The sequence below is a fragment of the Callorhinus ursinus genome, unplaced genomic scaffold (genome assembly GCF_003265705.2).
Source record: "Callorhinus ursinus isolate GAN/ISIS: 27379988/994484 unplaced genomic scaffold, GSC_fseal_2.0 scaffold4, whole genome shotgun sequence".
Lineage (NCBI taxonomy): Eukaryota > Metazoa > Chordata > Mammalia > Carnivora > Otariidae > Callorhinus > Callorhinus ursinus.
Window position 1 is genome coordinate 36734082 of NW_027397066.1, and position 24261 is coordinate 36758342.

General features: G+C 35.5%; 1 protein-coding gene across 1 annotated transcript; it reads right to left on the reverse strand.

The window, feature by feature from the left end:
* Positions 1 to 310: 310 nt before the first annotated feature.
* YIPF7 (Yip1 domain family member 7) lies at positions 311 to 23705 on the reverse strand. The gene is made up of 5 exons (XM_025887726.2): positions 23590 to 23705; positions 15374 to 15532; positions 7543 to 7690; positions 3067 to 3248; positions 311 to 473 (listed from the first exon to the last, which is right to left on the reverse strand). Exons 1-5 carry the CDS (start codon positions 23703 to 23705, stop codon positions 311 to 313), a joined length of 768 nt encoding a protein of 255 aa, XP_025743511.1.
* Positions 23706 to 24261: the final 556 nt, after the last annotated feature.

The window sequence follows — 24261 nt, forward strand, 5'->3', positions numbered from 1 at the left end:
ATTTACTTACAATTTCTTAAAAATAGATGCATTGAGAAAAGTAGGGTACAGCAGCAGTACAACAACTATACCCTCTTTTATTTTAAAGCATTTTAAAATGTTTTCATGCACCAAACCGAAAAGCAAAACATCATTCAAACCAAACAAGTTATTAAAGTACCATCCTTAAGTGCTGTTTTATCTCTTTGCTTATTATTCTCTCAACAGCAATAAAGCAGAAGTCATATTACCAAATTTGAATGCTAATACATTTCCAGGATAATGTGAACAGGAAACAAATAGAATCTTGAAACCCCATCTCAAATACTCTTCAGAAAACTGTTAGGAGGGCAAAAAGTCCATAAAGTAAGGCACAAGGGTAGGCAATAAGAAGCTGTTGTCCTTTCATGCCCAAGGCTGAACTGAAGATTTTGGAAGCTGAGAGACTACACCAGCCAACGATGACCAGAGCCAACACAGTTCCAAAGGTGCCCCTACAGCAAAGACAAAAGAGATGATTACCTTATATCAAGAGAAAAGGAGATTATTGTTTCAGAGCTGCCTCTCAAATGTCCTTGGTACAATATTTATAACTACTTTCTCCGTTTGCAAAATGAGGGTGAAGAACTGTATGAAGTCAAAGGCCTTGGCCAGCTTGAAAATTTGGAAGTCAGATTCCCCATCAGAGGTAAACATTTTATACTTCAGTAAAACTTGAACTAACCGGAGTACAAAAATTCACCTGCAATTACCCTCATCTGTCAACATTCAAATCCCAACTCCTGAAAATCTTTTATAAAATCTATGCTTAGGGTTCTCTTTAATAGTTACAGATTCATTTTCCTACACTATTTTCCCAAACTGACGCACCGTATGAGCAGAAAGATAACTGGACTTGCCCTCCAGTAGGGGGCCTCGTCCCCACTGCTCCCAGGTCCGCTTTTCAGGTTTCTATCCGAGATAGCAAAGCCTGACGCTGTTCAAGTAAGGAACACAAGTATGTGTGTGGCCTCCCACCTCATCGCTGAAGATTCCTTTTGTAGGTGTATTGTGGATTTTTAGAATATTGGAATGGATTTTTTCAAATTGGGATCTTCAAAAATAACTGTGGAGGCAATTGGCTCTTTAAGAAGAAATGGGCAAATAAGGTAGTTAAATCTAGCCACCGTGGGGATAAAAGAGGAGGTATGGGAGTAAAGAGTGAATTTCTTTCCTTATGTGCAAAAGAGAATGCGTTATTTAGAAAAATAAGCTATAAGATCTATGAAAGATCACGCGATATCTAGTCCCCAGCTTTAGAACCATGAAGTGAGTTGAGGAAAATTACACAGCGAAATGGGCATTAGGTCAAGATCTCTTAATTCCTATGGCACATTGCTCCTTTCACCATCAAACTACACTGTCTCACTCGATCCTGGTATAATGTGAACTTGAGAATTATGTTTATTATTTGTGAAAATGACAAAAATTTTACTTTTGATAACTGAACCAAAGAAAAACAAATGAAAAACTGTACAGTATAGCTTATGATGCTTTGGATTATAAATAAGCCAAAAATATTTAAAGTGCACTCTAATAAATATGATATGCATTGGTTTAATTAATATCTATCAGGAATAATTTACAGCTCAACCTAATATACAGGTTTTTCTGAACAAAACTGTAAAATTATATATGATTGATTTGAATGATATAGTAATATGCCCAAAAAGGAAATTTCAGTGTAATAGCCTTAGGGGTTGGATAATTTACTCTCCTTTAATATAATTTAAAGGATTTCTAAATCATCCTTTATCATTTCAGAATGAATATCAAAAAAAGGTCCAGACTTCTGATGATTCTCACAATCTCATTTTAGTTTTTATTTTCTTCCCCTAATAATCTAGAGTCATTTGAGATTAGTTAAGACAAAGTTAAGACAAGCCTTAACTTTGCTGGAAATAATGTTTTAGACTAAAAATTTTTAGATGGTAAATCACTATAGCATTCTTTGGCAGAAGCATTTAACAAAATAGAAGCTGTAGAACTAAATTCTGTATTAACACGTCAAATATCTGTACCAAACAACGCAGTAAATGGAAAAGCTTGCTTAAGAACCCGCTTGGGATTCTCCCTCTCCCTCTCCCTCTGCCCCTCCCACTCGAGCTAAATAAATAAATAAATAAATAGAGACCATGTAAAACAAAGTAGCATTTCCAACTAAGTCACTCTCAGTAATGTTATGAAAAAAAACTATATGAGATATCTAAACAAAATTTTTAAAGGCTCTCCTAAAATGTTTACCTTTGACATTGGTACATTCTTTATATAATATGCTATCCAATGTAGTGTTAATAACCTAAAATGTGGATCATCCAAAAAAAATGCAAATTGTGCCTCCTTGGATATAGAAGAATGAACACTGATGGCAAATGTTTATTGGGTTCAGAGCATGTAGGGGACAAAGGATTATGTAATTACTTGATCTCCCCAAACCATGGTAGTGACGTGCATATGCCCTGGGCAACTGCCCAACAGAAACATATCTACTGGATCCTCATTAATAGTTTTGAATTGCAAATCCTAACTTCTGAGAAAGTAAAAAAGAAAAAAAAAATCTACTGGCTGAGCATATATGCTATGAAGTTCTCCAGCATTAATATCCTCATCAGGGTTCCTGGGAATTCTTCACTGCAAGGAGCCCAGCTGAGAAAGAACAGTTGCTTGCCACCTAGAAGGCAGAGTGCCTGGGAGCTGAAGGAATTTTCCAATGTTCACCAGGCACTTCCTCTTCCAAAATCAAACAAGTGAATTTTCTGTCGCTGTTCTATTACCCCAGACAATAGTTCATATTGAAGAAGGCAACAGCTTCCAAAGTGCCACTTTCACAGAAAACTTGGTTTAATTTATTGTTTAAATCATCCAAATAGGAACAGTACCTGAGCCAAAACTGACCTACTTTCCTGAATCTGTCTGTAGCTTTCAATAGCCAAAGTTTCCCCAATTCCATTCCCAAAAAGAGCAGAAAGAGGTTAGCTGTTACCCCGGTGTGGCAAGTTTGAGAGAGGACTGTGCATGCAGGGTCCGTTAGCACACGCAGACACTTACTGCAGTGAAGAGAAGACGGCACAGACGGACAGGAGGACCATGGGGAGCAGGCAGTAACCCAGGACACTTGCCACGCAGCCGTAAGATGCCCCTGAGGAGCTCATCAAGTTTAGCAAGGTGTGAATTCCTAGGCAACCTAGGGCACTCATGCCATACACATAACCAAACTGAGCTTTTCCCGCCTGAAACAATGGGAAGAACACAGGTGAACACACAACAAACATCAAGAGGAACTTGGAACGTCAAAAAGAGAGCATTTTAGAATCGATCAGCGCAGCACTGTTTCATGTCTTTCTCAGGTACAGTCATCAGGAGACTGGGAGCTCTGGAAAAAAACACTGGCTATCGCATGAATTCGGGTCCTGAAAACAAACACTCCTGATTATATTTGGGGGGCACATCATGCCACAGAGAAGATGAAAAATTTCTAGGTGTGTTTTTTTAATCATAGATCACTTATTAGATGTACAAGATGTAAGAATATATTTTCTCCCCCTATTTGTTAAATAATTAAATGAACTAATTAATTAATGAAAGAGATTCCAATTTCATCTTGAAGATTTTGCAAGGCAAATTAGTAATGTTAGCAAATATCTGTAGGATTTACTGTTAGATCCTATTCTAAGCATTTCACATGCACTAAATTATTTAATCCACACAACAACTTTATGAGATAGGTACCATTATTATATTCATTTTACCCATGAAGAAACTAAGGTGCAGAGAATATGTAACTTGCCAAAAATAAAATAATGTTAAGTGGTGGAAGGTGGCTTTGAACCTAGTCAGTTTTGCTCTAAAATTAGATCCTGGACATCTATAGGAGCTCTCACAAGTCTTAAAATAATGGGACTTACTTAACCTAGCATATCCTAAACTTATTTGACCATAGAATCCTTTGTTTTCTTAATTTTTATTACCAGTTTAACTGAACATACCTTATGAAAAGCTGGTTTATATAAACCAACTGGTAATGAATCATAAAAGAAGTACTGTTAAAGGGAAATCAGTAGTGTTCAGGATACAACACTGATTTTCTGAGGACTCATAAGAATAGCCATCTCTCACAGGCACTAGGGATTGGGAGGTGAAATAGTCCCATTAAACTCACCCAGAGAAAGTCACAAACTACTGTTGTTTCAACAGGGGATATTTTAATGTTTGTTACCTGAGGATGCCAAAGCTCCAGTAAAGAACACATTTAGTTTTTCTATTTACATTAAGCTGATTAGAAATTCTGGATAAATATTGAATAGGTGGACTCTGTTTTTCATGGGAATCATGCAAAACAATGAAGGATCTGGTAAATTCAGAGAGTGAGCTTTTTAGCTGTCATGTTTTCTTCTTCATGGCTATTATCTGTACAGTCTTTATGTCTTACAGAGTAAAGAGATATTTACTTTGCAATTAATTAATGGAGAATATTATGACCATTTGAATGTTCAAAATTGTCTAGCTAGTTTGAGTTCTTCTTCCTCTACATAGATGGGGAGATTGGTCACTACCAAGTCCTTTCACAAAATGTCCCTGGGCTATGCTTGCAGAATTCTCTCCTGCATTAGCCATAACGAGTTCTTACTGAGTGACTTTTGTATTCTCATGGCTATCTTGTGAAATAATACTAATAATGCTAATGGACATGCTTAAGAATCCCTTCAGTTATTGCTCTATTGGGTGAGTTTGCTCCACTTGGAAAATAGTGACAATTTAAAATCACTTTAATGGATTAGAGAAACATCCTACTTAATATTTTAATTGGATGGGCTAATTCTGAGGTAGCGACGGTTGTAATGGTGAAGGGCAACTTCCTCACAACCAAAGGACACAGAGCTGGACCTTCCTGACCCCAAGCAGTTTTATAAATAGGGTGGGGTATACAGAGGGTGGACAAGACTAATTTGATAGTAAAACTGTCCCTTTCAATATCAGTTAGTGACTTTTCTCTTCATCTCTTTTCTTGTTAGTTTATCCATTCTAAGTTGTAGTTCCATTTGGCAGGGGCCACTGCCATTTTTAATTAGTTTCAAATTCTGAAAAAGGGCTTGTAACTGAAATGGAAAGGAAATGTTCCATTTCTTTTTAACCTCAAAACTTTACGGGTCCTCCTTGTACCAGCTTTATTACTATATCTGGATTTGAAATACTCATTATTCTTGTGATTATGCTCTTACATTGGTCATGCACGTTCCTTTTCCAGATCATACTCTTAGATCTACTGGAAAAATTAAAGAGAGCCATACTTTTAAACCACTGATCTTTGTTTGGGGGTGAAAATAATTTTGAGAGCAAGAATACAACTAAGTTTATGCTAACTGTTTGAGGCTGTCCTCTTTGGTTTGCCTTCTTCAACATGAAGAAAGTCCAGTAAAAGATATTATGTCGTGCCTTATGTCAACATAAATCATAAAAATGATAAGTATATGACTATAAGTTTTATGCCTCTGGAGAAAATGAACAAGTTGAGTATTGTTTTGGATTTAGTTTTCCTTTCTCTAGTATAATGCATATTCCAGCCCATAAACTTTTCTTTTACATTTTAATTCTAGATATCCAGGGCATGGTTAGTTTAGCTTTAAATGCACTCTGAGTGAAATCTGACTTCATTAGTATATACTTGGATGATTTTTTGTTGTTTTTTGGTCCTTATTGCTCTACATGTGTTAGAATCAATTCTGAAGTAATCACGTCTAATGGTAAAATTAAACTGATAATGTCTGCTTAAAATGTTTCAGAAAATATGCACTTTCACATATTCCTCCAAATTTTAGAACTGAAAGGAACTTACATAACGTTTTTTTTCTTCAAAATGAAGAAATGAAGAAATAGGAAACAAAAATTTCAAGATCATACCTAGAGGCAAAGTTAGGGGTACATCCAATTTTCTCACTTCCAGTTGAGGTCTTTGCCTATATTGCTTTGTACTTAAAACAAAAAGAGGATACTTAAATAATTCTGACTAACATTACACCCCCAAAGAGATCTTAATGGGATTAATGTTTTCCTTTAAGGAAATGGTAACATTTTCTACAAGAAAACAAACAGTTGTTGTATTAGAAATCACTTGAAAAATAAATATGGGTTAAAATATTAAATTGATTGTCTCTATTTGATTAATTGACATGGTATTAACTTAGTGTAGCTAAGATTATCAAATTACTGTGACAAAGACAGAAGGGAGGTTAGAGACTAAATTAAAACTCTAGTTGATAATAGTGTTTGATTTACAGAGTACTTCCATTTGCTGTAGTTCAAAGGAAGAAATAAGATGCTATCATTAAATACTATTGTATTGGATAAATATGATGTGATTATTAATCATATCATCATGCAGAAACTAGATTGCTATCAGCATTTTGATTGGTATAAAGTAAATTAATAAATAAAGAGTGAAAATTTATTTAGTTGCAAATACATTTTACATCTACTTTTGAAAACTGTAGCTACATTGGAGAAAAAACACTTAATGGAAAGTGGATAGCCAAGAGACAGAGAAGTGGACTGAACAGTTATTTTAAGGGCTTTTCCTAGAATTTTTAATTTCCTGTATTCTTTCTCCTGTCAAGTTTATCTCTTTGTGCCTTAATGAAACTACACTTTTCAGACTGGCCCAATCATCTTTTTCATCCTCAGTTTTTAACATATGGTCATTACCTCCTTGGTTTAAAATCATAGACTTTTCTCTTTTTCTTCTTTTTTCTTTAAATGAGACATTTTTCTAAAGTATGAGCTAAAATGTCTTCTAAACTTAGCTTGGGTGGAAATGTGTTTTTCTTTACTTCTTTGGGGACTCAATCTCATTACTCCAGATTTAAAGAAAGAAAGGGGCCCATACACAAGACAAATGGTAAAGTCTGGGAGAAAAATTGCCTATATAACAAGCAGGAAATTCAAATAACAGAAAAATATATAGGTTGAATAAACAAATCACTGGTTATCATTGCAAAGTAATGTACTTATATTAACCTAACCAGAAACAAGGCGACTCATCTTATACTCATACCTCACAGAGTATTGGAAATATTCTATAGGTACACCCCAGCAAAGAAAATGATGAGCAAAGAGAAGGGATTTCTCTGGTGTCACAACAGAAATGTCACAGAAAACAAGAATTAAAATTTGGGCTTCTATTTCCATGTGTTCCTTCAAATATTTCAGATTGACAATCTTTTCTGAATAACAAGAAAGACATAAGGGATCGTCTGCTTTGTTGAAAACTTACTTGGTGATTTGATTTTTGAAATTCTGCTTACATTTATATTTTATCTGTCCTAATACTTGAGGACCATTTCTCTTTGTCACTACGGTTCAATTAACTATGTCTCTCTCACCCAAAAAAAACCCCCCAAAAAACTGTAGTTATGAATTAAACAATTTACACTTTATAAAGTAACATATTTTCTTCTGTTTTAACAAACACTTCTTTGAAAATGACACTTGAAAGGACACACATTAAAATCTGGTGCTTGTTGCTATTACCAGAAGCAAGGTAGCTCCTAGAGTAATACAAAACAGGATGGGCCCAGTGAGGTCCGTTTCATTCATAATGCTGCCATCTGCTGGCTTCAGCGGGTTTAACACGGTCAAGGTTTTTTGCCATATGTGATCAAAATTAATTCCAAGTTCTGCAAAAAGAAAAAAAAAAGTAATAATACAAACATAAAAAATAAACATGAATAATATTCACTTAAATTTAACATATCTCGTCAATTTACTTAGCACTTTAATCTGATTGTTACACCTTCAAAATCTAAAGTTCTATGCGATATATAGTTAATTAAATGAAAAAAAAATTTGTTGTTCCCAAACAAGGAACTAAAGAAATATTTTAGAGAAATAATTACACCAAGAAAAAATTTCCCTTCCTTATGCACCAAATATAAGCTTAAAATCTAGTTGAAAATTGGGAAATAGATGTTCTACAATAAAAAATAAAATAAAATAAAATGGTAGCTAACAGACTGAAAGTCTCATCCTATTGCTTATTCAGATATTTCCTTTTCCTCCATTTTCCCTCGATAACACTGTTAGGAGTTAGTTAGACAGTTAGGCAGTCAGGGCCAGGGTCCTCAACAAGAAGATATGGAGTCAGGACAGCTAAAACAGCACTAACATCCCGTTTTGCAGCTTAAACAGGACTACACCAGCATTCCGCTTGCAGCCTTTGCAGAAATGACTTCTGCAAAACATCCTAAAATAAGACAATTAGCCACAAACCATCTGTCATTTTCATAGGCAGTGGGCAGTTAAGACATAAGCCCCAGTTGTCAGCAAAAAGAGACCATCAGTATGTTGACATTAACCTAATAGGTAGACAGATACCTGACCAAAGCCCTGATTGTCATGACTCAGCACACCCTGATTGCTTAAGATAGTTCTGCAAAAGAGCTCATAAAAACCCCTGAACTTAGAAACTGCAAGGGCAACCCTCTTGGGCCCCCCCACCCTCTCCAGGAGCTTTATACTATCGCTCATTATACTTTGCTTTGCTGCCCACCACTCTTCTGGTCTACCTCTTCATTCTTCGAAGCGGCGTGACCAAGCACTGTGGGCGTGACCAAGAACTGTGGGCACTAAAGGCAGAAAATCCTGCAACACTTTTGAAATCATATCATACTTATATCAAACATGGTATACTTGTTTAATTAGCAGTATTATCTAAACTGAAGGTATTTAGCCCAGATCTGGGGTTTTATTTCCACCCTGCCTGATGACAAAAGCAGTTCTATGCTAACTGCCTGAACCTACGGAAAGGGGAAAGAGGATGGCTCTTTCTTGCGCCCATATTTTAATTAGGTCAGTGCTAGTGTGGTTGAGTCTGTACACCCAAAGATTAAATTCTCGAGACAAGTTAACGTTTCCCTTTTGTTAGTGGTGGTGTTAGAATAAAATATTCCAAGTCAGTGGGGCTCAGTGTCCTTGAGTCCAAATTCGCTTAGAAATACCTAATTTCCCCCCCCAATGCCTTGTTTTTAAGTAATTCTGACTGCCACCTCATAGACCCTTCTGCCAGATCCTGCCCCTCTTACATTTTTGTTTCAAAATTTTTTAAAAAATCCAGCCATCTGACATCCACTGAATACAGAAATAAATATTAACACCACATCAGTTTCTTTTCTCACCAGTTCTATAAACATTAAGATGTATCTTGAGTAGAAAAAAGGACATTCAAAAAGGAGAAGAACATGACTTTATTAGGAACCAATAATCAAGCTGGCTACTCTCCTTCTATCATTTTAAATTTGAACAAGAGTAAGGCAGAGGCCCAGAATAATTAGAGATAAACTACTGTAAAGAACAGTGCATTTCAACTAAAAAGAATTGAATGGGGTTTTTTTGTTTGTTGTTGTTGTCTTTTTTTTTTTTACTGTTTTCACTGAATTCTGCTGTGAGCTCTACAAAATTTGTATGCATTAGTCTTACAGACATGTAATGAGGCTAGGACTATTATTTTATTCCTATTTTGTGCATCAGATGGCTGAGGTTTTGAGATATAAAGAATTTGTTCAAAGTCACAGAAGTACAAGCAGAAAATATAGGCTTCAACACTGGAGAATCTGATTCAAGAACCCATGTTTCCTCCCCAAGACAAACAATCCAATTACAAACTGGGCAGAGGACCTGAATAGACATTTTTCCAAAGAGGACATGCAAATGGCCAACAGGTACATGAAAAGGTGCTCAACATCACTAATCCTCAGGGAAATGCAAATCAAAGCCACAATGAGATACCACCTCACACCCATTAGAATGTTATTATCAAAAAATGAGAAATAAGTATCGGTTAGGATGTGGGGAAAGGGGAACCCTTGTGCACTGTTGGTGGGAATTTAAATTCATGCAGCCACCGTGGAAAATAGTATGGAGATTCCTCAAAAATTAAAAAATAAATAAATAATAGGGCTCTGGCATTCCAACTGCCCCACTGTGGCTCTCCCCAGGCCAGGCTGACAACAGGTCCACTTACTGCTGGAGGATACGGGCTCCTAGAGATGGTGGCTCTAGCACGGAGCCGTGCGGGTCAGTCCCCACGGCAGCAATGGGTGGCAGCCAGAGGCTATGACCTGAGCCCTGAACCTGGCCAGTTTAAAAAGAAAAAAGAAAAAAAAACAAGAACTACTATATGATCCAGCTTCTGGATATATACCCAAAGGCAATGGAAACAAGATATCAAAGAGTTATATGAGCTCCCAAGTTCAATGCAGCATTTTTCACAACAGCCAAGACATGGAAACAACCTAAATGTCTGTCAGTGGATGAACAGATAAAAAAAGATGCGGGATGTACATACGATGGAATATTCATTCATGACAAAGAAGGAAATCCTGCCATTTGCAACAACACGGATGGACTTTGAGGACATTATGTTAATTGAAATAAATAAAGAAAGACAAATACTGTGTGGTATCATATGTGGAATCTAAGATCAAGGAGAAAAAAGAGTCAACCTCATAGAAATAGAGTAGAAAAGTGGTTAGCTGAAGGTGGGAGAACAGCAAGAGGTCCGCATAAAGGCACACACACCCCCCCCACAAAACAAAACAAAAACAAAAAAACAAAAATCTTGCTTTTAATCATATAGCTGTGGATGTTAATGTGTATCTAATCTCATAATAGTTGTATTTTTTTTTAATTGAGCCCAGTTCTCCCATGTGAAGGATTTTTTCCTAAATCATTTGTATGAGGCCTTCAATTTCCCTTCCCAGGATTCAATGATCATCTTTGGTCAGATACAGAGTATAGTTCAACTGCTTTTATAACACCTGTGCTACCACACACGTAACACATAACACCTGACATCTTGCATATCTGACATAACACCTGATATCTTGCGTATCTGACATTCTATACACAGAATACCCGATGGACTTTTATGCCTGCCATGACATAGAGGGGTCTTAACTCTAACAGGGACTGAGACATTTTCAAAAGTTTGGACAGACATTGGTCTACACGGCAGTAGTAAGAATATTTTTTCACTCATTTCATATCCAGGTTGGCAGTTGCTATCCCTAGCTTGAAAAGAAAGAATTTGACTGGTTAATAGTGAGTAAATCATGTACATTTCAACTTCTATGCTGCATCCTTTTTATTATCACAGTACAGTTATATATTTCTTAATGAACATATACTTTGAGGAGATGAGCAGTTCAACAAGCTTAAAATGAAGTCAGAATGTCTAATCTGATTTTTAAAGAGCAGAAGATTTTTAAAATTGGAAATATTAACGTTTAAACTAATTTCACCTAAGCCTTATGTTGTTTTCAAACTTTATTTTCAATTAAGACATTTATGTTAGCAATATGTTTTCAACATTTACCACAACAAAGTGGCCTTTAATTCAAAATACCTTTTTTTCCTCAAAAAGCAAAATAATTATTCCTGAAGAAACTCAAATGAAAAATGCCTTGTGAGACATTATTACTGATTTCAAACACTTATTTGATGGCATAATTAATTTCTGCACATGTTTCAACATTGAGTCATGAAAATGGTGAGTGAACATAAGACCTACTAAATATTGTCATACCAAAAAAGATTTTGTGTTTGTTACCAAAATACATCTTCATAAAATTTGTCTTTCAAATTTATTACAAGGTATGCAAATGAAATTATAAGTATCTATTAATTGTAGATAACCTAATATAATACCTTATTATACAAGATAAAGGATGAAACTGCTGTGAAATTTGAATATAAAAGTTATTGTTTTGCTGTCATCTAGTGGTAGTAAAATATATGATATATATGATATAAAAATGAATTAATATCTTTGTTTTCTATGCAAATTGTGGCACTGGCCTTTTAAATATAAACATCAGGCTGTGCTACAAATATAAGTACTGAATATCACAGTAATTTTTCTGGTTTGACAGACTTGAATTGACTATTATTCCTCAAGATACGTTTGTTAACATATTGACTGTATATAATCAAATAGCAAAAGTTATCATTCTTACATAAAACCACCAAACAAGTCTTTTAGACAACAAAGTATTTAAGGAATAAAGAAGCACATTTTCAAATAACGTATTTTTGTGCAAGGGATGTTAATTATTATAGCTTCATAATGTGATACCCTGTTTGGTGTATTCTCAATAAAAACTAGCAAATGACATTTATCCCCTTATCCTAGGAACCCTGCCTGTGGCTTTTTCATATCTTTGAAACAGGTGAGGCTCGAGGCTTTCACAAATTCACCCAGCCTGAAGAACGTATTGAATAAGCATCTAGAAATTTCATAGATTCAAAATACAAAATTATATTAGGTGTGCTCTCTTGTATCTCTAATACACTAGCAATTTGGTGGGGACAATCACAAAGAGAAAATAAAATCTAAGAATTTTCTCTAAGCTATATAAAGTGGGAGGGGAAATCTAGTATATTTCCTATTTGAATTTAATAAGATATTAGGGAGGATGCATTCTAGTTTAGAGTATCACAATAGAGACATTCAGACCAGCAGAAAAGAAAAGATTATTTTCAGTAAATGTTACAGGAAAAATCTGTTATTCATTAAAGAAAAAAAATGTTAAATCCTACTCTAACCTAAAATAATTTTTAATGAATCAAAAATTGAAGTGCAAAACAAAAAGATAATTTAAAAATTTAAGAATGTACAAAAGGACATAAACAGCACCAAGAGCTGGAGAAATATATTCTAAACAAAAAAGCAAACAGAAAGAAAATTTACCAAGAAAAATATTGTAGAGTTGAAAACATAAGTATTAAAATTTCTATATGCTTTTATATCCTATTAACAAATTAGATGGCAAACACCATCTAGGAAAAAAATTGTTTGCAATACATATTCCAGGTAATCATTAAATATCTTTACCATATAAATATCCTTAAAAACAAACAAGGAAGGGAAAAAATCTTAAGATTCCAATAAGAAATCTGACGAAGAATATGAAAAACAAGAAGAATAATCAATAAACATGAAAGAAAAAGTATAACTTTTCTAGTAACCAAGAACTACAAAGTATTGCTTTTTACCCATCCAATTAACAAAAACATCTCATATTCTACTATGATGGTGTAGGGGATCACGCTCTTCTAGATCAGCTTGGCAATATAAATATCTTTTGACACAGTAATCCCAGTGTTATGGATCCATCCTAAGGACAGACTCTGTAGAGATGAAAGTTATTTACTTTGATGTTCACCAAAGCATTATTTATTATAAGGAATAGCCTTTATGGTGAGTCTAAGTTATGGTACTTTTATATAATAAAATATTATGAAGCCATTCTATATCATATTTTCAAATAATATTTAATGACTTTAAAGAATACATGCATAGAAATACTTTTGGTATAAGGTAACTTTTTTTAAAGATTTTATTTATTTATTTGATAGACAGAGACACAGCGAGAGAGGGAACACAGCAGGGGAGTGGGAGAGGGAGAAGCAGGCTTCCCGTGGAGCAAGGAGCCCGATGCGGGGCTCGATCCCAGGACCCTGGGATCATGACCTGAGCTGAAAGTCATGAGCCTAAGGCAGATCTTAACAGTATAAGGTAACTTTAAAAACTACAAAACATGGGGCACCTGAGTGGCTCAGTCAGTTAAGTGTCTGCTTTCAGCTCAGGTCATGATCCCAGGGTCCTGGGATTCAGCCCAGCACCGGACTCCTTGCTCAGGGGGGGACCCTGCTTCACCCTCTCCCTCTGCCTGCTGCTTCCCCTGCCTGTGCTCTCTCTCTCTCTCTCTGTCAAATAAATAGATAAAATCTTTAGAAAAAAGCTATAAAACTTCATAGCCATTGAATGATCCAACTTTCATTTTTAAGTATTCATAAATACATACATATTCAAAAAATATTGTATTTCATTTTTAAGCATATATACTTAAAATATATACACACTTATGTAAAATATTTACATATATGTATTTCATACATACACATTCATAAAAATAGAATAAAATCTGGAATAAAATACATCAAGTCATTAATGGCAGTCATATCATAGAGACAAAATTTTAGGTGGTTTTTATATTTTTATTCATATATTTCTCTATTTGCCAAATTTCCATATTGAATATAGGTAAATTGTATAAAAACTGATAGTTTTTTTAAGTAGAGATGTTGGTGGAATCAAGGAGAATGTTTAATGAGGATAACTTATAATTTTCAGCTATTGATTATTATCCAGAGGCAAACTGGAATGAATTGGTTAAAGATAACTGATCCCAAAATCTAACTGGCTTCTAAAGAGCCAACAATCCTCTGATATAATTTTCTGTGCTTTTCTGAGTGGTTTAAATCCTTCGTTTTTTTTTTTTTTAATTTTGAAGACAAAGAAAGAATGTTTTATTTTTTTTATTTTTTATTGTTATGTTAATCACCATACATTACATCATTAGTTTTTGATGTAGTGTTCCATAAAGAAAGAATGTTTTAATACCAAGTGGTTGGCTCTGTTCATATGAGGCAAACACTGACCTTTTGGTGTAAAATATTGGGAATTTTAATCTAGCCCTTTTCACTTGACCACATATAAAGGGGTGAGAGCATAATTGTTAACTATTCATATAGTCATACTTCTCCTTGGCTCTTAAATTTAAATCTACTTGAGTTTTAGTTTTCTAGCCCCTATGCTTCTGGCACCAATGTTGATTTGCTATAAGAGCAAAAGTGGCAGATGTAGGCTGGATTAAAAAAAGAAAAAAAAAAATCAATGAATGGAACATCCCTGAAATCCCTGAAGGACCTTCAGCTGCAAAGGTCCACCTGTTTCCTTGCCACCAGCAGTGTTATTTACTGGAATCATATATTCCTCTCCACTTAGCCATACCTAGCTGACATGAAGGGGCTCCTCTGAGCCAAGGAAGAAAAAGAACTGGTTTGCCTCCATGACAGTAAAGAAATATTGAGAAACTACCCGCTAGGCTCCCAGACGTCATAGCAGAAGATACAATATGCTGTTATGAAGTAGCTTCATTAACTGGGGTAGGGAAGGGTCGTTACTTTGATACAACCACTCCGCTAAAAGATGTGTTCACTGTTGTCTAGGCCCCCTCGCCCCCCACCGTCAGGGAGTCCACACTTTTAACAAACCGAAGAAACATTTAATAACAGCGTTTAATAGCACAGCAATGGCAACACTCTACTTCCAGTTTTCCCCACACAAGCATGAGACAAACTTCCAATGGTTTATGCACCTTAGTTTGGCAGACTTGTTTATACATGGAACAATCACACATAAAACACTGTACGCGGCATGCTGACAGTGCACATTAAGTGCTGATTATTGCTATTATTCTTCTAGCTGATCACACACTAATAGCACTTCCTTAACTTATCTTCTAGCAAAGGAGGCTCTTCATCAAAACTGTCAACGTAAGAAGATTGTGAATAATAATCCGGGTTGGATGCTGGCTGAAAAAATTGTCCCTCGCAACCTGATGACATGAGCATCTCTGATGGGACAAAGACAGGCTGAGGCTGCTCGCTGGCTTGTTGTCTAGAGAAAGGAAAATAGTGATTTTTATACATCTCAGAATGGGATATCATGACCAATCGCGGAAGGAAACTATAATTCTCCTTCTATGAGTTCTCCTAGCTTTTGTGGTTATTTACCCATGAAAGAAGTAACTTGCTTAAAATTTACCTTTAATTAAAAAAACTGAAGTAACTGGTCATGAGAAGGTTCTAGAAGGAAGACCCATACCAGCTAACGCTTATTGATTATGTACAATGTGCTGGAAACTTTCCCCTCACATTTTCTCCCATAATGAATACTCTGTAAGGTAAAAACTGTAGTTTTAATCCCATGTTACAGATAAAGAAACAAAGGTTCATGGAGACTGAAGGACTTGCCCAGTGTCACAAAATAATACTTCAGGTGTTGGACTCCTAAGTGAAGCTGCCTGAGCAGTGCTCAGACTATACGATGTTGCTTTTTTACTGATTTTCAGCGGCAATCATCAAACATGACATTCCCTATAAATCTGTGGAAGCAATAAGTAAAAAATCACAATTTTAATAGTAGAGTCAGTACATAGGAAAAAACAAATACATAAACTGACCTTCTAGCTCTGGACATTCCCAGACAATTACTGCCAATTATCTTTGAGTACCTGAAAGGATTCTACGTCTGGCCTAGTGTCCTTCTTTTGAAATATGCAATTTAGTTTTGTTGAAACATGATACTTTGATACTTCCTTGACCACATTTTTATTGTTTTTTTATTTCACCATTTGTGTGAGAAAGCTGGAAAACAACACTCAGTACATAATTTCTTAGAGCTAGAGAAAAGAAGGAAGGAAAAAAGGAAGTATATGAGGTTACTTGATCATTTTAAATTGTTTTTACCTGAAGGAAGGGGAAGACACATAAGGAGTTTCCTTATTAACATGTTTAAGTTTCTTTCATCAGAACCCCTTAGGCTAAGCTAAAAACACAGCCCAGGATTCTGAACTTTGCAGCTCCCTGTGATCTCTTTGTGTTAAAATATTTACAAAATGGCTTTTCATTCTTTCCTTCCAACATTAATCTTAATACGAAGCCTAATAATAACATATTCAACTTCCCTTACATGAGTAAGCCTGACAGAGATAATAACCTTCTCTTGGAAAATAAAGCTACCAAAATAAAGATATATGCATTTAATCATTCACTAATTCAAACATAAGCTCATTAAGGGCAAAGACCTGGTGTAATCTTTCTTGAATCCTCCACAGCATACGTTGATTACTGTTATTGTTCCCTTAGCCATGAGGCATATTCCTAACCTTTTTTTTTTTTTCTTTTTCTCAGCAAAATAGAACTACTATCAAAAGTGCTGGTAGAAATTAATTATAAATAAGAAACTGAATGGCCTGTTGGTTGATGAAAAGCCCCCCTTGATCCATATTTTTTTTAATGTAAGCATTTCTAGAAGTAAAAAAGGGGAAAATGAAGTTGACTTAATGGGGCAGCATCTAACCAAGACTATTTCACTGACAAACTGTCCTAGCGTCACCATAACTCAGGCCCAGGTCTGACTAACCAGGCTTGAGGAAAGGTAACTTTCACAATTACTCCCTGCAAAGCAATTTCCATGAAGGAGGGAATTTGGCATAGGTGATTGACCCAACCCCGGCAAAGAGAAAAACACATTAAAAAAAAAAAAATGCGCCCATTACCAGCTAGATCCCATCCCTTTCTCTTTCTTTCCTCTCTCTCTCTTCTCCTTCATCCAGCAAAACTTCTTCATCAGGAGCTTGGGCTCTTTTGTCCTTATTATAATGGAGGCATAATATTAAAATTTTCCTACCACTTATTTAAGAAAGTATAATTTCAAAATCTGTCCAGCAAAGGAAACCTCAAAAGCTTTTATCTACAAAAATTACCATGGTCACCTGCCATCACTGTCTGAATTAAAATTCTCTCTTTTTAATCTTATAACTTTGTACATGTTGACTGTAATATTCTACACTACATCTCAATAAACAAAATCTAAGCAATACCAATATAGTCACATGATTAGTCCACAGTTCTACCCAACAAACTCTGTAAATAAACCCAATTCTCAGGTTTTAGGCCTTTTTCTGAAAATTGCAATGAACAACCATACTTTTATTTAACCATGTATTTCTTTTTTCTTTTTTTTATTAAGTTTTTAATTTTAGTTCCAATATAGTTAACATACAGGGTTATATTAATTTCAGGTGTATTATATAGTGACTTAACAATTCTATGCATTATTCAGTGCTCATCATAAGTGTGCTCTTAACCATTTATCTTGAACACTTTACTAATTGCTTTGTCAACCCCATAGCCCTGAACTGTTAACCTATTAAAGTCAACTGCATGAGTTAGATTAGTGTACCCAATACTTAAGATGGTAAGGTTATATCATAACTATATTTTGTATGGTAATGGGAGTTTTGCAGAGTATATCAGCAAAATATTCCTCTTCTCCTTGATTACACAGCATCTTAATTAGCTCCATGAGAAGTTGCATATTGAAATTTTGATGATCTCTAACTCAGCACATTAGTCCAGATGAAACAAATGTCAACTGAATTAGACCAAAAGAAACACCAGACTCTGGCTGGTAGAGTTTAAACATTCACTTTGTTAGTAGGCATCTCCTCTTCCTGTAAAAATTACTTAGAACAATTCTGAGATGACTGCAAAAGATTCCTTTAGGATAACTGGCAACATTTTTGGTCATACTACTCTTCTTTTGCTTCCTGACTCTGTGGGGGTTACACTTCTGCTTGTAAAAACAGTCCAATGATAGAATTTATCCTAAACCAAGGACAGTGGTTAGCAAACATGCCTCGAGTTAGACTACCTGTGTTCAAATCCCAGTTTTACAATTTTAGGCAAATTACCTCACATCTGTGCCTTGATTTTCTCATCTGTAAAATGAGGATAATAATAGAACTCACAGAACAAACTAGTGGTTTACTAGAGGCAAGGAGTGTTGGGGGATGGACAAAATAGGTGACGGGGACTAAAAAGTACAAACTTCTAGTTATAAAACAAGTAAGTCATGGGGATGACAAGTCCAGAATGGGAAAATAGTCAATAATACTGTAATAATGCATGGTGACAGAGTAACTACACTTATCATGATGAACATAGATTAATGTATAGAATTGTCTAATTACGAAATTGTACACCTGAAACTAATATAACATTGTATGTCAACTATACCTCAAAAAAATGTGAACCAGCAAGCACCAAATAAAAAAAAGTATTAGTCAATATCAAAGTTGAACAGGGCTTAAGGTTCTTCTACCAATTATACCCAAGCCAAAAAAAAGTCTGCTATATGATAATGATAATAATAATAATAATGGACCTCATAAGATTATTGTAAATTAAATTGGTTGAAATAAGTAAAGCACTTAGAATAGTATTGGGCATGCAAAAAATGATCAATAAGCATGAGCTATGTATTGGTATGCCCTTTTCTTCCTGAGACTTGCACTAAAGCATTCTAGACACCTTCCACAAACCCTGGAACAGCATCTTCTCCATTTGTAAGTAGCTGTCTCTTCCTCAAAGAAAACAACATAAGTAAGAGGCCAGGAGTTTATATGCCTTCTGTGCTGATCATCTTTCACTTATTACCATTTTGGTTTCCTTGGAACACCCAGACTGACTTTGACAACATCCCAGCAGTCGTGTGTTCTCTTACCAGGAGAACCTCCACTACACCCATGGCAGGACTTCTGTCTCTAAGCAATAAAGCAATGGCCATACACCTGGTCTGTATAAAAACCTTCTGTACATTCACCAATTCTTCAGTATTTCCCTTTTCACCACCCATACCTGGGTTTATAGGGTTCCAACAAGTCTCCAGATGGATGCTGTTGTGTTAAGATAAAGTGTAGTCTCCAGCTGGGGAAAAGTTTCTACCTGGCTCTGAGGCAACAGGACTTAGCATTCACCATCCAAAGCAAATATAGAAGATCATTGTTAAAAGACTCAGTTATAATTTTTATGATTACAGAAATATGCTTTCTGTGTCCTGTCACATAGTCGCTAGCTACATATTTTATTAAAAGCTTTGTTCTTCCAAAACTGTCGGTTTGGACTTCCTTCACGATGGTTACCTGATGCTGCTTTCCTTTGTCAATCTGATCTAGGAGGCATGGGGGCGATGAACTGACTCCCAGAGTCACATGGAGGGCTAGAGTGTAAATCAGGTGGTAAAAAATGTACCAACAGATAAGTACAAGTCATTGAAAGTCCACCTGCACATTTTAAATAATAGTAAAGTATGGATATATTACATATAGCCAGATGACATAGTGTGCCTCCAGGAACCTGACACTAGGAAGGGTTTCAGAATCTGCAACACCATCACCTGAAACAGCCTGAGACAACAGCATGACCGATTGGCAACCAAAATACCCTGTTGATTAAAAAAATGTAGTCTGTACTTTCAGAAATATTTTATCCATGTCAGTCTCCAGGTGAGCCAGTAAAATCAGACATTTTAAATATCCCTGGTAAGAATAAAATGTACAGGATCAGTTGAATGATGGTGCGTTTTAGGGAATGGTGGCAGGGGAGCTGACTTATACAACATTCCCAGATTCTGGCCGAAACAGCAGGTGCACAGTGACTACATGCCATAGGCAGTGTCAAAACTACTTTTGAGATACTAGAGGAAGATCAGCTCCCAGGATTCAGAAAAGCTGGGGATTCAGTTTCAATTTGTTAGAGTCCTATGAAAACATTCAAAGGGAGTTTTTCAGTTGTTGTCACCTTTTCTGCAGAAGTATCTATTCCTTTCTCTAAATAATTTGAATAGATATCTCATTTAAAAAAATAGAAAAATATAGTGGGAAAATATGGCCTAGACGACTGGCTACAGGTGATTGGAAATAGTGCCCATCCGAATGACTGAACAGTTATTTCAAATGAGGAAACTCCTTCTTGTTTATTCTAAAATAAGAAAACTCATCATTTTTAAGTATAAATATTTTTATTGTTTTAGTAAGCACAGTCTACCAGCTTTCAGATCAGTATGCCACTGAGCAAGCTTTTTAAACAAGCTCCAATAGGGGCACCTGGGTGGCTCCGTTGGTTGAGCCCAACACTTCATTTCAGCTCAGGTCATGATCTCAGGGTCATGGGATTGAGCCCAAGGTCAGGCTCCACACTCGGGGTGGAGTCTGCTTGAGATTCTCTCCCTCTCTCTCTGCTCCCTCACCTTCCCCTGCTCTTACAGGCATATGCGTGTATGTGTGTGCATGCGTTCTCTCTCTCTCAATTTCTCTCTTTCTCTCTCCCTCTCCAACAAATAAGTAAATAAATAAATAAAACCTTTAAAACAAACTCCCATATACGAGTGTGAGGGTGGAGAGAGAGACAAGAGACAAGGAGACTAACTGACTATAACAATCCCCTGGATTCCTGTGTTTTTTGCCAGGATGGTTAGCATCTTATTTTGATTTGGGGTGTATTTTAATTGAACTATTCACTGTATGAATAAAAAATCGAGTCTCTGGAGTTTGATGTACACTAGTAAGTCACTGACTTGACTCCATATTTTATGTACCTCATAAAACTACCACAGCTAATATGCCCTTTTCTAATTCCTGAGACTTGCAGTGTGGGTTGGAATTTAAATGTTACTGTGTCCAAATCACAACTTGGATTTAAATGCTAAGCAACTGAAGCAGGCTAGGCCATCAGCTTAATACAGCACAATCTTGAGTTTTCCCCATTTGGTTATGTTAATTTCCATTTCTTTGTCATCTTGATTTCTGGGCAATGTTGATATGTGTAATCAAATGGAGAAAGAAAATTGGGTGGTGGCTTGCGGGGGGCGGGGCGTTGGAGGGTGAGAAAGCTGTGGTCCACGAGTCCCTGCATAAAGAGAAAGCTTTGTTTCTCTCTTATTAGACTTCTTATTTAGTTTAATCTGAAAATGTAGATTGTAGATGCTACCCAGGTGTTTATTCCATCTGGAGAAAGGAAGGGAGAAAAGAAACAGAAGATGACTGGTTTCTTTCACTAAAATAGGAGAACAGAACAGAAAAATCCTATTAGATAGCTTTCATTGTGGATTATATATTTTGAGTTATCATCCTGTTAAGACCTTAATGCCCAAACTACTCCCTCTGCCTGATTAACACTTTTCTGACACCAAACACTTTTTCTTGACCTTCCAAAGTATAAATCATAAATGAAATAAAATCAAGTTCTTTTTCTGTAGTTAGATTCTGCAGTGATTGAGCCAAGTCTCTACAGCCTTATCCTTTTGTCTTATTTTTCTTAAAATATCTTAATTTGCCTAATGATAACATTCATAGAGAGAGAGCAAGGGAGGAAGGGAAGAGTATAGATTGTTTTTCATTTCAGGAAATTTTTATGGTAAGCTGGACAACAATGACTAGGTTCGTGAATGGGATAAAACTCCAGATATTTAACTTTTATAGTTTTAAAAAATACTCTATATCAATACCTTTTCCTATCACCTTCGAGTAATGGTTCAGCAGGAGTAGCTAGAAAACAGCACCTATCTGCCTGTGTCTTCAGGACTGATCAGCCTGTGGAAACAATTTCCAAGTTGTTCTGTGCATAGTTGGAACAGAAGAGTTCCCACTGCCTGTTGTATTTATTTTATCTTTTCCTCCTTTATCTGGAGCTTTCAGTGTACTTATCTGTATTTAGAAAACTAAACTTCAGGAATTAATAAATTTGAAATATTTGTTATGTGGTTATTTGGCTTAAACGTGTCGGAATGAAACAGTGACCACACATCCCATCTTTATCTAAGATGACCCAATTTTAGTCCTATTGTACCAACATTATCATTACTAGCATACATTTTACTCTTACAAATGTCTTGATTGTACAATAAATTATATGTCCACCCTAGTATTGGGTCTAATCAAACAACCTTGAACTAAAATCCAAACCCATTTCTTATTAGCTGTGTGTCCTCGAAAAAGTTCCTTAGTTTCTCTGGGTCCCTGCTTTCTCATAAATAAAGCAGGGAAAAATACTGGCCCTCATCTCAGGATTGTCTGAGGATCCAATGAATTAGCTTACATAAAGTTCACAATAGTACCTAACACATAGTGAGGGTTCAGTAACAGTTATCTTAAAAGTTGGAAGCTCTGACCTTTCTCACATTTCACCAATCTAGACCCACAAAAGAACATCAAAGCAGTAACTGTATAAACAAATAAAATAAGTTTAAGGGACTTTAGATGACAAAGTGTCCATTGCTTTGGCAAGCTATAGTTATAGGAAAAAACAACATTTACATAACGGTTTTACTTTAAAACATACTCTCCTACACATTAGCACAATGCTCTTCATGATAATTCCATGAAGTAGGAATTATTAATGTCCTTATTTTTCAGTGTAAGATTGTCAGGGAAGTTAAAAGTCTTTCCCTATATCACAAAGGCTAGAGCCTGAACTTGAACCAATTCTTCTTATCCTAAATGCCCTATTTACCCTAGTAAAGGGCAAATTACTAAATTCTAGTCATTTTTATTTTAAACTCAAGTTGACTTGTCAACGCAAAATAAATAACACGTTCTGAAATATGTTTATTTCAATTCCATTTAAGAGTTTTCACTCTGTATTATAATTGCACATTTAATTACCACTGTCTGACATAAATTCTTAAATTTTATGAGGGACAAGATTATAGACTTCTTTTTTATCTTTAGGTTTGTAGCACCCTTCTTAATTCCTAACACACAAGCAAGCACTTGATAAATGTTTACTAGTCAAATAAAATCTATTTCGTGAGCAGTTTCCCAAAAAAATCATGTAAAATGAAAATGTTTTCTGTTCTGTCTAGGGCCTGTATTCAGGCTCCTTGTTAAATGGTATTTTGAAAAGAGAAGACAAGCCACACACTTATAAATGGGCCTGCAGTGAACTGAATTAATTTCTCTGACCTTTCCTGACATTTCTTCTTGGGTATTTTAGCAAGATATGCTGGGGAGAGATTTTGCTTTCCCCAAGAAGCCCTCCCAATGTGGAAATCCTTGCTAAAATATCATGCCTTCTTAAAATGAAAGCATATTTTTCAATAAAAGGACTTACTTTCTTGATCCATAAACATGTCCACAGGCATTAGAATCTTCAGAACTCTGCTCCTGATTATCAATAGTATAATTAGATTGGTAAAAATCAGAGTCAAATTGTCCCAAGTTTGACATCCTGAAAAATAAGAATGTTTTTTACTGAGAACTTTATGAGTCAATAAAACTTCTTTTGAGATATTTACAAGGATTAATTGATGATGTGATTATGGATGGATTCCTATTAGAGAACAAGGTATTCTTTGGATGGGTTAAATTAAGTATTAGGAAAGGGTATGGAAATGTATTTAGTAAGTCATTTATAAAATGTGTACCTTCAATGAACTTTTCTGAAGTTTTCACTCACAAGGACTGTGACATTGACTAAATTGACTTTAACTGATGTGAAAGAACTAATCTTTTTCACCAAATTCCTTAGTCCCAGAATCTTAAGAGAAAAAGCTTTAAAATTGGTACACATCTTGAAGGCCTTCCCCTAAACAGTGTTAGTTCCTCACTTTAAATGCGTGCACACATGTTGCAAAGCCAGAAAGCAAATGGCTGATGATAATTCTATTTGAGTTTCATTTTTCCTAGAGCTTTAAACTGTGCTAGCAGCCCCCCACCCCCTGCAAAACAAAACAAAACAAAACAAACAAACAAAAAACATCCAAATCCTATAAACCAATTTCCT

Bases quoted from the DNA above. Each gene is read 5' to 3' on its own strand.
- YIPF7 (XM_025887726.2), bottom strand. From the start codon at position 23,705: ATGTCAAACTTGGGACAATTTGACTCTGATTTTTACCAATCTAATTAT. The intron at 15,533-23,589 runs GTAAGTCCTTTT...TCCTTTCTCTAG, and splicing joins CATGTTTATGGATCAAGAAA to ACAACAAGCCAGCGAGCAGC. The intron at 7,691-15,373 runs AGATAAGTTAAG...TTTTCTTTTTGC, and splicing joins GAAGAGCCTCCTTTGCTAGA to AGAACTTGGAATTAATTTTG.